The following is a 15,768-nucleotide window of genomic DNA, read 5'->3' on the forward strand; positions in this document are numbered from 1 at the left end:
TGAACCCTTGACAATATCATGTCAACCAAACTGTTATAATTTCAACCCTCACAAAAATTATTAACATTTATCCATTTATGCAAGAAATTTAATGTACTGTATCATACTTGTACATTGTATCTGAAGTAATACATCTTTTAAAGGACAAATGATCAACTCTTGGAAGTTTATACTGTCCGAGATAGGTCCAAAATCCTTTGACCAGCAAAAAGTACAATTTTTACCATTTTGGGTATTACTTGTAACTTGTCGAGCAATAATATTCAGTGACACCCCCCCCCTTCACCCTCTCCCAGGAGGAAGATCATTTACAGATTTCAGATAAATGTAAAATACATGTAGAATCCAAGATTTTTACATTCAGAAAAAAAAAATCTCTTCAAACATTGCACTTGGGAGTCCTTTTCAAATGTAAAATCATATGACAAAAGGGGGCAACATGTAGGTTATGTGTACAGTGATTACATGTACATCTCTGTGACCAACCAGCTCAAAGCTACAAAAACACATTGTAACATGCCAGAGAAGTCGGTTGGGCTCTATAAGTTACAGTTTTCTTCTTCTTTTAATCTCTCCCTTAAACTTCATAATCTTTCCTCCATAAATGTTGTGTGACTGGCTGTCTCCTCCTTATTCATGCAAAAAAAAAAACTAAACAAAAAAAAACATATTTTTCCCCCAATCAGAAGATTGTGTGCCACGAATGAGAAATCTAAAATCCTTAATATTTATATGGACTTTGGTTCATCTATTTTGTCAAGTTAAATCATAGAATGTGCTCTTCTAATTGGGATACTTATTTTTTTGCTTATTGTAGGCTTTGAGTCAGGTGATCACATCTTCCAGAAATTATTAAGTTGTGAAGTGGATTACAATACTTCAAGGGGAAGGGGTGTATCATAAAGCGGTTTTTCAGAAAGTTACAAATGCCTTTATTACCAGATGGGATATGGAAAGCTATTGTTCTTCAACCAACCATTTTTAGTTGCATTATATGAAAGTTCTTGAATACATGTAAGTACCATTCTCCCTATGAAAATACATTTTAATGCCAATTCTACAGTACATGTGGATGACTATATTTCACCGTGTTTCTATGACTCCCGGTATATTTTGCAATAATTCACAGGAATTTCATTTGAAGTACATGAAATCAATTAATGAGACTTCAGCCAAAATTTAGGCTCTACATGTAAATAGCACTTAAAATTCCAGATAATCATAAGAGCTATTATTACATGTAGGTGTAATTTTATAAAACACATTTTAAACATTCCATAGTTATAGAAGTTTTGAGTCTGAATATTTATGTGGATTTTAGCATTGAAACATGCATTCTACAAATTAAGGGCTACATGTACATAATGTGGAAACCATATACCCAAGTATCAAGAAGTACAAATGCATTCTTTGGATTCTGATAACTTAATCTTCTGTATCAAAGATAAAAATGCATTTAAATATGATCATGTTTTGACCAAGGTTTGTAAAGAATAATCCCTGCACGTCATTACATTTCCTGCTTTAGGAAAAATATGTTACAAGATGCTGCATAATATGCACATTTTATACACTTCCATGCATGTTATTATGGAAGTTTCCCCATTCTTTTCTTTGTTTATTAAAAAATACCATACTAATTAAATAAGAGAGTAAGATTCTTGGTCACTGGAATATCAATCAAACACAAGTAACTGCTTATTTTGAAACTAAAGCAATTGAAAGGGTCAATGAGAAGCAAATGGAGCACCTTGCATTAGGAAAAAGGAGAAGACACAAATAAAACAAGTGAAAATGAATTAAAAATATGGGTATCCCCAATATTCTTTTTACACTAGATGAGTTTCCTCTTGGTCATCATCCTCCTTTCCACCTTGATTTTCGGTTTTCAATCTATCATTTTCATATTCCACAAAGTCATCAAAAAGGCTAGGCCAGGCTTCGTTGTCGTCATAGTTACTGAGATTATCTTTAATGACCTCTACAAAGTGCAGAAACATCTGCCATGTGTCTCTTGATATACCTTTAACCTGGTTAGCAGTCAGGAAATTGCACCAGCGATCTAGGATAGGGGGTTGTCGGTAGAAGAAGACAAGCTTCCATAGAGGTATTGCGATCTCACAAGGTAAAGTTCTCTGGCCCCCTTCAGTGTCCAAGCCAAAGCCGAATGTGTACCGATAAAGATCCTTGAACATGGCTTCATTTGTCTTGACCTCGTGTCGCAGTTCTGGAAACTTTGCTTTGATAGCATTGATGGAGTCAGCACGTAGGGTGCGACAGCCTTGGATGAATTCAGTCCGCGTGAAGCGGCACATGACTGCCGCCTGAAACTTCCATGCAATGACTAGTACTATAAAATCCTCTGGACTGACCTTAAGGTCCTGACAAAATCTTTCGGTGCCTTCCGCCAAAATGGCATCCTCAGAATTATCTTTATATTTTTCAAAGAGTTTGTTTGCCTTTCGTTCAGAGAAGTCTGACTTCATGGCTGCGTTTGTCTCTACACCGTTTTGTCGGGGGAACTGCTTGTGCGTGTCATGCGCAGGTCTGCTGTGACTACCATTATTCGAGTCCCCAGCAGGACGGAGAGGGAGGTTGCCCGCACGGCCTCCGGTTGTGCTGATATGTTGGACGTACTGAACTGGTTGGGCAGTAGGGTGCTCTATAGCTGTGGCATGTTGAGGGGGCTTGGGAGGGAGTTGTGCTTTGTTCTTGCCATTCTGCTCTTCCACGTTGGTTGAACCTGGGTTGCAGACGGAGAAACACTTGCCCATGAGGGTGGCTTGGTGGATGGCGCCGGGCAAGATAGCCTGGGGACCATAGGTGAGCACTGGGGTTGTGTGGACCAAAACAAGGTCACATAGAGGAGAGGTCCCTCAAATTAATAACATCAGGACAGATCTGGGAAAATAAAAAAGGTACAACAATGTGAAAAATTAAAATACATTTTTGATAGAAACAAAATCTAATTGACAATGTACATGTATGCACATTCTTCATTCCCTGGGGAGTAATTCAGCCAGTCTTCTTGGGCCACTCACGATGGGCAAGCAAAATGACCATCCCCTACATGTACCTCTCGTCCAAACATACAAATAATGCTTGATCATTTTCATTCATCCCAATGAGTCGTCCATGAATGCGAGAGCAGGAGCATTGCTGGAATACTGTACTCCTAGGTAGTAGAGAATGTGCATACACCCTGTACATTCTCTGTGTGGGCAAGACAGACCAAGATCCATTATTTGAGTAGTGATAAACTGTAAATTGTGGAGTTACAAAACTGTCAAAAAGTGATTGAGAAATGTTAATAATATCCAGATCATTATTGATACAAAGAACAAATCATAACAGACACTCTACATGTAGCCTACAATGTACATGTACATGTATCAAAAAGACTATCCATTTTATTTTGGTTAAGAAGTGAACTTGAACCATATTACCAGCATGGAGAGTCTGTCTTTGATATGAAAAGGGGTCAAGTTACGGTTGTGTTATGATAGAGTACAGCTGCTAAAAAACCTGTACAAATACAGAGAACACTTTGTGACAGTCTGTCAAACAAACAATATGTGTGCCACATTTTTTTTCAATTTACACTCATTACACAAAAAGGTATAGACAAAAATGGTCAGTAATTCAAGAGTTCACTGGTTCAAATCACATAATAGAGTCTGGATAGCATGTCTATTTTTCTGACAGACTGCCACTGCCCAGACATACTAAAATATAGCTCAATAAATTACACAATACCCAACTAGTGGACATTTGATTTAAAATAAATTTAAATCTAGAAATTAAGCTGCTCCTAGCTGATCAGGGTATAAAAGCTTCTTTTTTAAAAAAAAAATATTTGCTCATTATGCAAATCTGTTTCCTTAGGTTCAATACCCCCTACATAGAAACATGTACTGTAACTCTTTTCTTTCAACCCCCTCCCCCCCCCCCCCAATATTTTCATCTCTTACTCTCTTACTCATTCACACCATTTTTTTTTTCTTTCTTGTTTCCCTTTTTCTCTAACAATTGCTAATCAAAATCAAACAAAACTGGAAAGCAAAAGCTCCAACACAGGTCTGGAGCGAGTGTAGAGGAAATATGTTGTTTTTTCAAATTATTGCAATTTTATGTACATGTACCTAATTTATAAATATCAAAATGTGCATTTCATTCCATAAATCTACCGGTAGTCAATTCCAATATTAAACAAGATGACCTGAAAACAGACAAAAGTTCAAACATGCACAACACAGAAAATTCCATCAAAAAACACCTTTGCATATAAAAAAGAACAGTACACAAAATAAATGTTTGAGCAGTGTTTACGCAAGGATGTGTTTATTAAAGAAACGGGGCTGCCTGATTCCACTAAATTGCAATGTACACTATAGAGATAGCAGAGATCAAAAATTCATCCCTTTTCTCAATACACAGTCATGCTTCATGGTTTTTATATCCAACTGATGATTCAAAGCACGTATTATTCACTCTCCAAGTCTGCCCATCATTGGATAATTTAATGCAATCCTTCAAGTTAACGCACGCGAATGTACGTCAATGCCCGACTCCTCCCTCCAATGAAAGGACAATGATTTGGCTCTAAAAGTATCATTTCAAACTCCCAATTACAGTTCTCATCCATGCATCCATAATACAATTTGTGCCACTGATTCTACTTGCATTAAGAAGCTCCATGCTTGCATACATGTTCACGGGCAGACAAGCTTGCATTGCATGGTGGTATAGAAGTATCAAGATGATAGATGTTGTTTTCACACCCCCCCCCCCCACTCCTATTTTCACAAGTTTTCTCCCACATCACTGGATGCAGTGTAGCTGCACTTGATTAATTAACAAGTGATGAATGATGATACTGTAGTGTATGTTAGCCATATTCATTGCAATGCATCTTGTATTCATTTCTTGTTCCGTTTGAACTGTTAAAGTTGAACCACAATGTAATGAGGTGATGCGACAAGTTTTCTAACGATCTCTATCATTATTTTTTCTACGACATACAATGAGCAGTATGTGGAAAATTTGCCCATCATTGTGATGGAAGATGATATGTGGGCCTACTTGACATTTACAGTACATGTACATCTCTGTTACGTTCAGAAGTGAGAAAATAATTGAACTCTTACGCATGCTTACATGTACACTACGAATACGAAGTGGTATAAAGTGTACAGTATGTTTTCATAACTCCCCTTCCTATTTTATCAAGTTTTTCCCACGCCACAAGGAAGTGTATGTTTATGCACCAGTGATGAATGATGATATTATAATTATGTTTGTCACATTGCAATATATGTATATTGCTTTGTTCAGTTTTACATGTACATGTACATATAAGGTCTGTGAACCATATTGAAGTGAATGTACTTTCTTTGATATAACCACGCATTGAGCACTGATGTACAGAAACAGAAAATATAGTGATTTTTGAAAGACACAAAGAGGCCATCTCTAGTACATTCAGAGTCAGAAGTTGGAACCTTAATACTGAATAGTTTAGCACAAATACACATAAGCACCAAAATTTTGCATTCAAGGATTCAAAAATAAAAAAAAAGGAAATGTATGCTTTATATAAAGGCAGAAGTTTCTTATGTAAACACACCCGTCTGCGACCATGATTTTTCTCTTGAATGTTCAAATGGCTGGAAAATCAATTACGTGCACTCTACATGCATTTCACACCTAAAGTGTCACACAATGAGTCTCGAAAAACTGGAGCAAAAAATTCTGTGTCTTAATAACAAGACCCCTGTGCCACCATAGAATGCATGCTTTGACACTTGTTTCTTGGAACGACGGCCTGGTAATTGATTGGGTGTACATGTACGGTACAGTACACCCCTACATAAACTGTGACTGCTCAATATCAGCATGAATGTCAAGGCAAATCCGGAAAATTAAATTGAGCAAACATGCACATTATACACGTACATCATATAGTGTTGAAAATCAATTATTCCCACTAACACTAACAACCCTTGTTTCAATGATAACACACATGTATAGATTAATACATGTTATTGTTTCTGATGCGAAGAAATTATCAGCATTAAATAGGTCCAGTGATTTTAATCTTGGGACCATGCATGGCATGTTTACAGGAAGGTTGCAAAAAATGAAAATTCAGAGAAATGAGGGGGGGGATGAGACAAAATATATTAAAGGAAAAGGGAAATAATGTGCTTCTACAGTTCATTCACTCATCTTTTTTGTTCATGTTTGATAGGATACACTAGTAAATGCAAAGGGTGAATACACCAAGAGGATGTGGAAATACATACAGAAACATCTGGGATACATGTAGAATTGCAGAATCAGAAACATGTGATTGCGTGTTTCAGTGCATATTTTGAGGGATAGACTAATGCTCCCTTTTGTCTACTTCCCACTAAAATTCATATTTGTTACCAGGGATACAGCATAAATGAATAAGCCCACTGTTTACGTTCAATTGATACACACACACACGTCAGGTACATACATGTACAATGTCTAGTACACATACATGTACATTGCGTATCAGCCATGATAACATTCATTGTGAATTTGTCAATCACATCAATAGCTTCTTTTAAAAAAAATGTAAATTGCAAAAGTCTATTACCACACTGACGTGATGAGAACAGATGGCATTGTTACTATGGCAACTGTACCTCACTATTCACAGCTCCTGTAGAACTTTCTCGTGCCCTTTATATTTCAAATCAATAATATGTAATTACAATGTACTTGTATTTTTCATCGTGTCTTGATAATTCTATATCATGCAACAGTTTGAAAGACAGTTTTAATATTAAAAATCAGAATGTCTCACAAACAGAATAGGAAATACAGGAGGGTGACAGTTGATTTTGCCCTCATAACAGCCAAAATCACCCCTAAAATTCCCCCAAAATGCATGCTTTGGGGTGACCATTCATTATAGAGTCGCCCCGAGATCTGTCACAAACAATATTCAAGATTAGTTTATAGAAAATTAATATTCTATTCATATGGCACAATGATATTTGCTTTTACTGCATAATTGCCCGTTACCCCTAAAAAGTAGCCCTTAAAACAAAAGAAATACCCCCCAAATTCTGCAATTGTTCCAACGTGGATAAAAACTTAAAAAGATAGGGGAGATCAGGGCTGGCTGGCTGTGAATATTAAGAATTTATTAATTAACACCTGCTAGATTAGTTGGAACGTATTGCATAAATTTATTTTACAGGCGTTAAAGAAAAGTACAATGTTTCTACTTACCCGCATTCCAACTAACCCCAATCTCCCCTAGCCTCTAAAAAATAACAATAATTTCCTACCCTGCTCACCAATAATGGCCAAAAGACAAACAAGAAATTAATAAATATTAACAAGTGGAATGCCTCTGGCCGTCTCACCTGCATCACACGGTTCAATATAGCAGCAGTGCTGACTTTGAATACTACTCTAACTCGCACAAGATGTTCAGTGATACATGGTTACTCTTATGTCCACTTTTTATGAACTAGACCAATAAACTTACAGAGATATGATGGTTATTCAACAAAAAACCCCAACATGGCCAAAGTTCATTGACCTTACATGACCTTTGACCTTGATCATGTGACCTGAAACTCGAACAGGATGTTCAGTGATACTTGATTACTCTTATGTACAAGTTTCATGAATCAGATCCATAAACTTTCAAAGTTATGATGGTAATTCAACAGATACACCCAATTCGGCCAAAGTTCATTGACCTTTGACCTTGGTCATGTGACCTGAAACGCGCACAGGATGTTCAGTGATACTTGATTACTCTAATGTCCAAGTTTGATGAACTAGACCAATAAACTTTCAAAGTTATGATGGTAATTCAACAGATATCCCCAATTCGGCCAAAGTTCATTGACCCTAAATGACCTTTGACCTTGGTCATGTGACGTGAAACTCATGTAGGATGTTCAGTGATACTTGATTAACCTAATGTCCAAGTTTCATGAACTTTTCAACCGATACCCCAACTTGGCAAAAGTTCATTGACCCTAAATGACCTTTGACCTTAATCATGAGACCTGAAACTTGCACAAAATTTTCAGAGATGCTTGATTACTATTGTGTCCAAGTTTCATGAATCAGATCCATAAACTTTCAAAGTTATGATGGGAATTCAACAGATATCCCAATTCGGCCAAAGTTCATTGACCTTTGACCTTGGTCATGTGACCTGAAACGCGCACAGGATGTTCAGTGATACTTGATTACTCTAATGTCCAAGTTTGATGAACTAGACCAATAAACTTTCAAAGTTATGATGGTAATTCAACAGATATCCCCAATTCGGCCAAAGTTCATTGACCCTAAATGACCTTTGACCTTGGTCATGTGACGTGAAACTCATGTAGGATGTTCAGTGATACTTGATTAACCTAATGTCCAAGTTTCATGAACTTTTCAACCGATACCCCAACTTGGCAAAAGTTCATTGACCCTAAATGACCTTTGACCTTAATCATGAGACCTGAAACTTGCACAAAATTTTCAGAGATGCTTGATTACTATTGTGTCCAAGTTTCATGAATCAGATCCATAAACTTTCAAAGTTATGATGGGAATTCAACAGATATCCCCAATTCGGCCAAAGTTCATTGACCCTAAATGACCTTCGACCTTGGTCATGTGACGTGAAACTCATGTAGGATGTTCAGTGATACTTGATTAACCTAATGTCCAAGTTTCATGAACTAGGTCCATATATTTTCTAAGTTATGATGACATTTCAAAAACTTAACCTCAGGTTAAGATTTCGATGTTGATTCCTCCAACATAGTCTAAGTTCATTGACCCTAAATGACCTTTGACCTTGGTCATGTGACATGAAACTCTAATAGGATGTTCAGTAATACTTGATTAACCTTATGGCCAAGTTTTATTAACTAGGTCCATATACTTTCTAAGTTATGACATCATTTCAAAAACTTAACCTCAGGTTAAGATTTGATGTTGACGCCGCCGTCGCCGCCGCCGTCGGAAAAGCGGCGCCTATAGTCTCACTTTGCTTCGCAGGTGAGATAAAAAGGACCACACTCCTTTTATTTAGATCATTGCAGATTTCATTAATTCAAGTGTGCAGGAAAAAATATATGTGATACCACTCTGTGATAGAAGTGAAGAAAATAAAAAGTGATCTGGAAAGCAAAAAAATCACTTAACGGGTAGTTTTTCTGTGTACGAACCTATGGAATCACGATGCTTCTCACACAACATGACGTCATGGTCTGAAATAGCCCCATTCCACAGAACAAAGACCATTGAAAGACCACTCAAAGACTTAAAATTTGAGAGGTCTTACAGCGGTCTTCAAGATCACTGAACTTTGTCATCTCTGTGGAATAAGATCACTGAACTTTGTCATCTCTGTGGAATGGCTCAAAAAGACTCCTCAAAGAACTCTGAAAGACTCATGGATATGTCTCGTCTTAATACTGGTCTTAGACTAGTCCTATAGTGATCTTTCAATGGTCTTTCAGAGATCTTTTTATGCAACAAGTGATCTTTCAAAATTCTTTCCATGGACTTTGCCTGGTCTTTCAATGATCTCTGCAAAAATCTTGAGAGACTTGCCCGAAAGATCACTGAAAGACTATTAATACCTTTGAAAGTTCATCAAAAGACCGCTGCATGATATGCTTCAGTCAGAGGTCACATGGTAAGGTCAAAGGTCATTTTCAGGTCAATGTTAAAGTTTAAGTGCAAGACTCTCTATATAAAATGACACATAACTCTGCAACCGTAAGTCACTTTTCAACCAAAGTTGGATTGTAGATGTACTTGGGGGACCTACATGTTATGCTGCAGCCGGAGGTCATACGGTATTAAAGATCAAAGGTCATTTCAAGGTCAACGTTTAAGTTTACATGCAAGAGTCCTTTCTTATGACACCTACATGTACCTCCGCAATCACAAGTCACTTTTCACCCAAACATGGATTGTAGATGTACTGTACTTAGGAGACCTGCATGTCATGCTGTGGTTGGAGGTCATATGGTAAGGTCAAAGGTCATTTTCAGGTCAATGTTTAAGTTTATGTGCAAGACTCTCTGTCACAAATTTCTGTAACTTTTTAAGTAACTTTTCAACCAAATTTGGATAGTAGATGTACTTGGGGGACCTGCATGTTATGTTGGAGTCGAAGGTCACATGGTAAGGTCGATTTCAGGTAAACTTTAAAGTTTATATGCAAGACTCTCTTATGACACATACATTGTAACACTGCAACCATAAGTCACTTTTCACCCAAACTTGGGTTGTAAATGGAGACCTGCATGTCATGGTGCAATCAGAGGTCACATGGTAAGGTCAAAGGTCATTCTGATGTCAATGTTATGACACATACATGTAACTCTGCAACTGTTAATCACTTTTATACTAAACTTGGGTTGTAAGTGTACTCAGAAGACCTGCATGTTATTGCGTTCGGAGGTAATAAAGGTCAAAGTTCATTTTGAGGTCAACATTAAAACATTAAAGTATACATGCAAGACTCAATATGACAAATGTTGTTCCATCCCGGTTATTTCAAAATGAAGTTTTGATACAATTCTGTTGTGTGCCCTAGCAAATCACGATATTTCTGGTTATTTTCATAAGTGGGCGAGAAACAAAATCGCTTGTTTTATTACAATGTACATAAAATCATAATCATTTGAGATTTTTATACTATAATATGTTTCCCTTGTAACAAAATAAGTTGCAATCATGAATATCTTTCATTTCATCAGTACATTGCATTCTTCGTGGTCAGAAAATATCAAAATTTCAATATAATTTCATAAAACATAAATGAAATACATGTAAGCAGGGATATGATATCACCAGCTTTCTCATTGCATATTCATGAGGACAGGCCTACAGAAGTATAAAGAGAACTCTTTTACCGAATTACTGCATTGAAGCTTTAAAATGTCTTAACATTTTTAATATTCCTTCTCCGATTTTGATGACATTTAAGCATCTTGTTTGTCTGATTTTACTTTATCTATTAAAATCATACAATTTGCAGCTTGGAATACCCCTTTAAGTCTATTCAGGTTCCCAATTTAAATTAGAAAAGGATCATCTACATGTAAAATCTTTAGGGACAGTGATTTTCCGCGAACACGGAAAACGAACGGAATTCACGGTAAGTGGCACCTCAAATGGAAAATCATGGAAAACATATTTTTCCTCAAAATACACAGAACAGCAACAGAAATTACCCAAAATCTCAACAAAATCTGAATATCAAATGGCCACTAAACCCAGAAAACATGATCTCACTTCACTACAATCATGACAATTCACACATCGTGACTGCACTCGACTTCATCACACTCGATTGAATCCCCCACCGCCCGTACCTGGCGGGGTTGTATTGGGCTTATCGAAAACATTCACATGCACACGTTTTATTTCAACAACGCGGTCGTGTGTCGCTGCCCTCGACATTTGAAGATGTAACAGCACAATATCAGGGTCTTTAAATCCAAAATGGCGGATAGGCAAAACTCATTGACTGCTGAAAACGATGTCCAAAAAAAACCCCAAATTATCAATGAAATTTCATTTACCCGCAAATACCAGTAATGCTAATAACTTGAAAGGTGAAGGGTGTACATGTATTTATAGTTAAATGTGTTTGTCAAAATATTTTGTGTACCTGCATACATGTAGTTCCCATTAGAACGGATTCTATTGCTCGTACATTGGCAGATACAAATTTTGACCAGCGCGAGTGTTCTGATATTACTATTCAATGGGCAAACAAAATTCTCTCTTTTTTATGTACTTAAAGTCTAAAAGTCTATGGGGAAACAGAATTTCTGTTTTCTAACATGCTGAAACGGAATTTGAGATTTTCTGAAATGGAAAAGGCAATTTTTTGAAACGGAAAATCACTGTCCCTAAATCTTACAAGTCTATGGTACTACTCTCCGCAGAGTTCACCAAATACAATGATCAATACCATGATGTATGCAGGTATGCAGTACATCAAAAACCAACAATCAGTGCAAGGAATCCTGATTCAACTCTACAAAAAAATTATGCATGAAGTGCCCGAGCTGTCCTTCCTGCGATCGTAACCTGACATCATGGTAAGTCAAGACTTGGGGGGCCAGCCGAAGAAAGGGCCGATCTTTGTGGGTAAGGTGATATACCCGCCGCAGGGCTAGGAAGATGTCTCAATCGGAGTTCGGCATGGCACACGCCACGGATGCACAGGTGTCTTGAGTCCCCGTTAAATGAAATTAAGATGATGACAAGAATTCCATTTCTACTACCTTTGCCATGGGAATGGGGATGACTGCAATATATATATATAATATACAAACATATGTATTTTTTTTTACTTGTGACTCTGCCATATATTGCAAGAAAGCAAAATGTGACATTGTTTTTCTTTGAACTATTTTCTGTCTTGAAGCTTGGGAACTTGGAAGTAAGAGTAAAGACGTATGATTGTAAGGCCTATAGATAATTGGACCTATATTTGGATGATGTACTGCAACTAGTAGAAATTGGTTTCAGTTCTTTCGTTCTTTGTCCAAGACCTGACAATGTGTGATTGTTCCTTGAACTGAAGTGAAATACATACATGTATACATTCCCATTTCCTTTCAATGTACCCCATACATGTACATAGTGCTCCCCCCACCCCTCCTTGATCTTAACCTTAGGTTAAGATTTTGATGTTGATTCCCCTAACATGGTCAAGTTCATTGACCCTAAATGACCTTTGACCTTGGTCATGTGACCTGAAACTCAGGCAGGATGTTAATACTCGATTATTATGCATAAGTTCCATGAACTAGGTCCATATACTTCTTAAGTAATATTATGTCATTTCAAAAACTTAACCTTTGGTTAAGATTTGGTGTTGACGCCGCTGTCGGAAAAACGGCGCCTATAGTCTCACTCAATATGCAGGTGAGACAAAAAATGAGTTTATGAGTTTATAATCTGGCCTTGTCCCTGTGCAGCAATCTTGCATCATTTCACCAAAGGTGGAGGTGTCATGACAGGGATTATGGCCCCTACTTTTTCGTGCTTTTTGTTTTGTGTATTGCCGCTGTGTATTATAGCTTATACATGTACATCTCCCTAGCTGCAGAAACATGTGTTTACATGTAGCTCAAACCTGTTTCAAATCGCACAAATTTGCAACATAAAAACCCATAAAAGTATGCATTTATCAATACCAACTGCAGAAATACCCTGAAACCTCAATTCTTATAAAAAAGGAGTACATGTAGCCATTGGTGCTAAATGTAGGCCTACATGTATCATACACATCCTTATTACTTTTTACTAGTTTTGATGGTCTCCACTTGAAGATGACGTCGAAATGGAAATAGACCACACAACCAAGAGGAGCTGTTTTCCTTTCTGCATAAAGTGTTATTCCAACCCATAAACCCGGCAATATACTTGGTATTTATATTGAGAGAAGTTTCCACATAGTCCTCACGTTCATGTGTTTAGCCAAACACTCAATATGCATGCAGCATCCAGATTGCCCAGCTCTCATTTCATGTAAGCATGAATAATGGCACAAAGGGGCTGTTTTGACAGGCCAATTTGGGTAAATAACTCAATGCAGCCTCTAGCTACTAATATCTACCATTAACACATATATACCCCCCCTTCCATCCGAAACACAAAACAGGCCTATAGGGGTTCCATGAAGCCGACAATGTAGTGACTATGTGATGAACCTTCCGATGGATCTGATATGCTGGTTTCATGTACATGTATACAGGCCTACTGCACATGAGGTAATGTACATATGTAGCTAATTGGAAGTTTAGTACTAGCATCAGGTTGGTGATTCCAGCCTGGACAGAGAAGTGGGAGAAGGGGGGAGGCAAATCATGTACAGGTAAAACATTCTTGAAGCCTCGTACAGACCTTTCATATTTCCCCTGCCCTTACCCATGATCCATGGCATGAAACCGTGCAGTGCACTGTTTGGTACATATAGATCAGGGGAGCGTTTCATGAAAGGACTTGGACGTTTTATCCGACAAGTCCCATATTATCCGACAGTTACTATAGAAACAGTGCCTCTGAGCCAATCAGAATCAAGGAAAGATGTCAGATCTGACAACTTGTCAGACAAATATGTTGATGAAACGGTCCCCTGGCTTGATTCTTCTCTATTACATAGAAAAAAAGGGGTTTGGGACATTTTCATACAAAGGATTCCAAACGAAACTTGATTCATTACCAAAAACTTCAGTAGAGTTTAAAATTTGAAAAATGTATTTTATATCAATTTAAAAAAAAATGACTGTCACAATTTCATATTAAAAACAATAATTTTTTCTACTGCTTTTGATGAGTTTATTGTCACACTTGAACACTCTTGAAACTGAAGATTCAAAATGAAAATGAATGCAAAGTTATTCTTGTGAAATAACTAAGAAATGTCAAGTCAAAGATTTAGTTCATGATTAATTTGCTTGTTGCAAGTCAGCAGCAACTTGGAGACTATAAAATAAATGAGTCCTCCCTCAAAACTACACAATGAATCATGAGCCAATAGCACTTCTCATTGTCAATCCCATTTGATTAAAGTGCTTGCTTTAAGGAATATTTATGAAGTCATGCTTGGAAACACAAATATTGTGACAGGAAAATAATCAATTTCTGACCAAATAAGAAGCTGCCTTGGTTGACTCACAAGGAAAAACAGAAGACTGACATCATAGACTGTAAACATTTAACCTCTACCAGAGCCTGAATTTATGCAAGGGACCCTTGTAAGTTCACACACAAAAATTAAGTAACTCCACACAAAAAAGTAAGGAGTGGAAATCATTCAACATTCTATTAAAGGGATGCTCCAGGCTGAAGATATTCATCTCAATAAATAGAGTAAAATTCACAGAGCGTAATGCTGAAAATTTTATCAAAATCAGATAACAAATATTAAACAAAGTTATTGAATTTTAATTGGATATTCATTAGGTACAGTATTAAAGCTGATGATGTCATATCCCAACTTGTTGTTTTGTATTAGGTTTATTAAAAAAAATTTGGATTGACAACTGATTAGTGCATGAATTATTTCTTACGGCAACTTCTTTCATCATAATGGAGATACATCATTAACACATTTATGAAAAAATGAAACAATTATGATTCTATGTAATAACATAGGAGATAGGAAAGTGGGGATGTGACATCATCAGCCCACCTACATCGAATAAATATTAATGAAGACATGCCTAGAACTGTTTCACCGGAATAAATGCAAATCTTTGAAAATTCAATAACTTCGTTGATATCTGATTTCGATGAAATTTTCAGCAGTTTGCGCTGTGAATTTTAGTCTATTTATTTAGATATAAATATTTTCAGGCCGGAGTATCCCTTTTGGTGTAATCGAGCCTGTGGTATTAAGACTTCCATTCCAGTTGAACAGTAGGCTGAATACACAAGCTGGCCACACATGCATGGGAATGGTGGAAGAGCATGTACAGGTGTACCTCCATGTATAGCTGACTAGATATTCCTGCTAGTTTTTTTTTATGGGTACTGTTCATGATTTTCTGTTTTCATTAGGAGATTTAAAGGGGAAGTTCACCCTGAAGAAAACTTTGTTGTAAAAATAGCAGAAAAAATAGTAAACAATATTGGTGAAGGTTTGAGGAAAATCCGTTTAAGCGTAAGAAAGTTATTAGAGTTCAAAGTTTTGGATTTGTGACGTCATAAACGAGCAGCTGCCCCATATGCTTT

The 15,768-nt window shown here is 36.9% G+C and overlaps 1 protein-coding gene across 2 annotated transcripts in view; it reads right to left on the minus strand.

Annotated features, from left to right (window-relative positions):
* Nucleotides 1-810: 810 nt before the first annotated feature.
* The window catches only part of LOC121422379 (DCN1-like protein 3), a 30,907-nt gene continuing 15,949 nt past the window's right edge, over nt 811-15,768 (minus strand). For both annotated transcript variants that reach the window (XM_041617383.1, XM_041617384.1), the window contains exon 2: nt 811-2,901. In XM_041617383.1, the coding sequence (XP_041473317.1) occupies nt 1,830-2,774 (945 nt within the window). In that variant the 5' untranslated portion in view covers nt 2,775-2,901 and the 3' untranslated portion in view covers nt 811-1,829. The remainder of the gene's footprint in view (nt 2,902-15,768) is intronic.

The sequence above is a fragment of the Lytechinus variegatus genome, chromosome 10 (genome assembly GCF_018143015.1).
Source record: "Lytechinus variegatus isolate NC3 chromosome 10, Lvar_3.0, whole genome shotgun sequence".
Lineage (NCBI taxonomy): Eukaryota > Metazoa > Echinodermata > Echinoidea > Temnopleuroida > Toxopneustidae > Lytechinus > Lytechinus variegatus.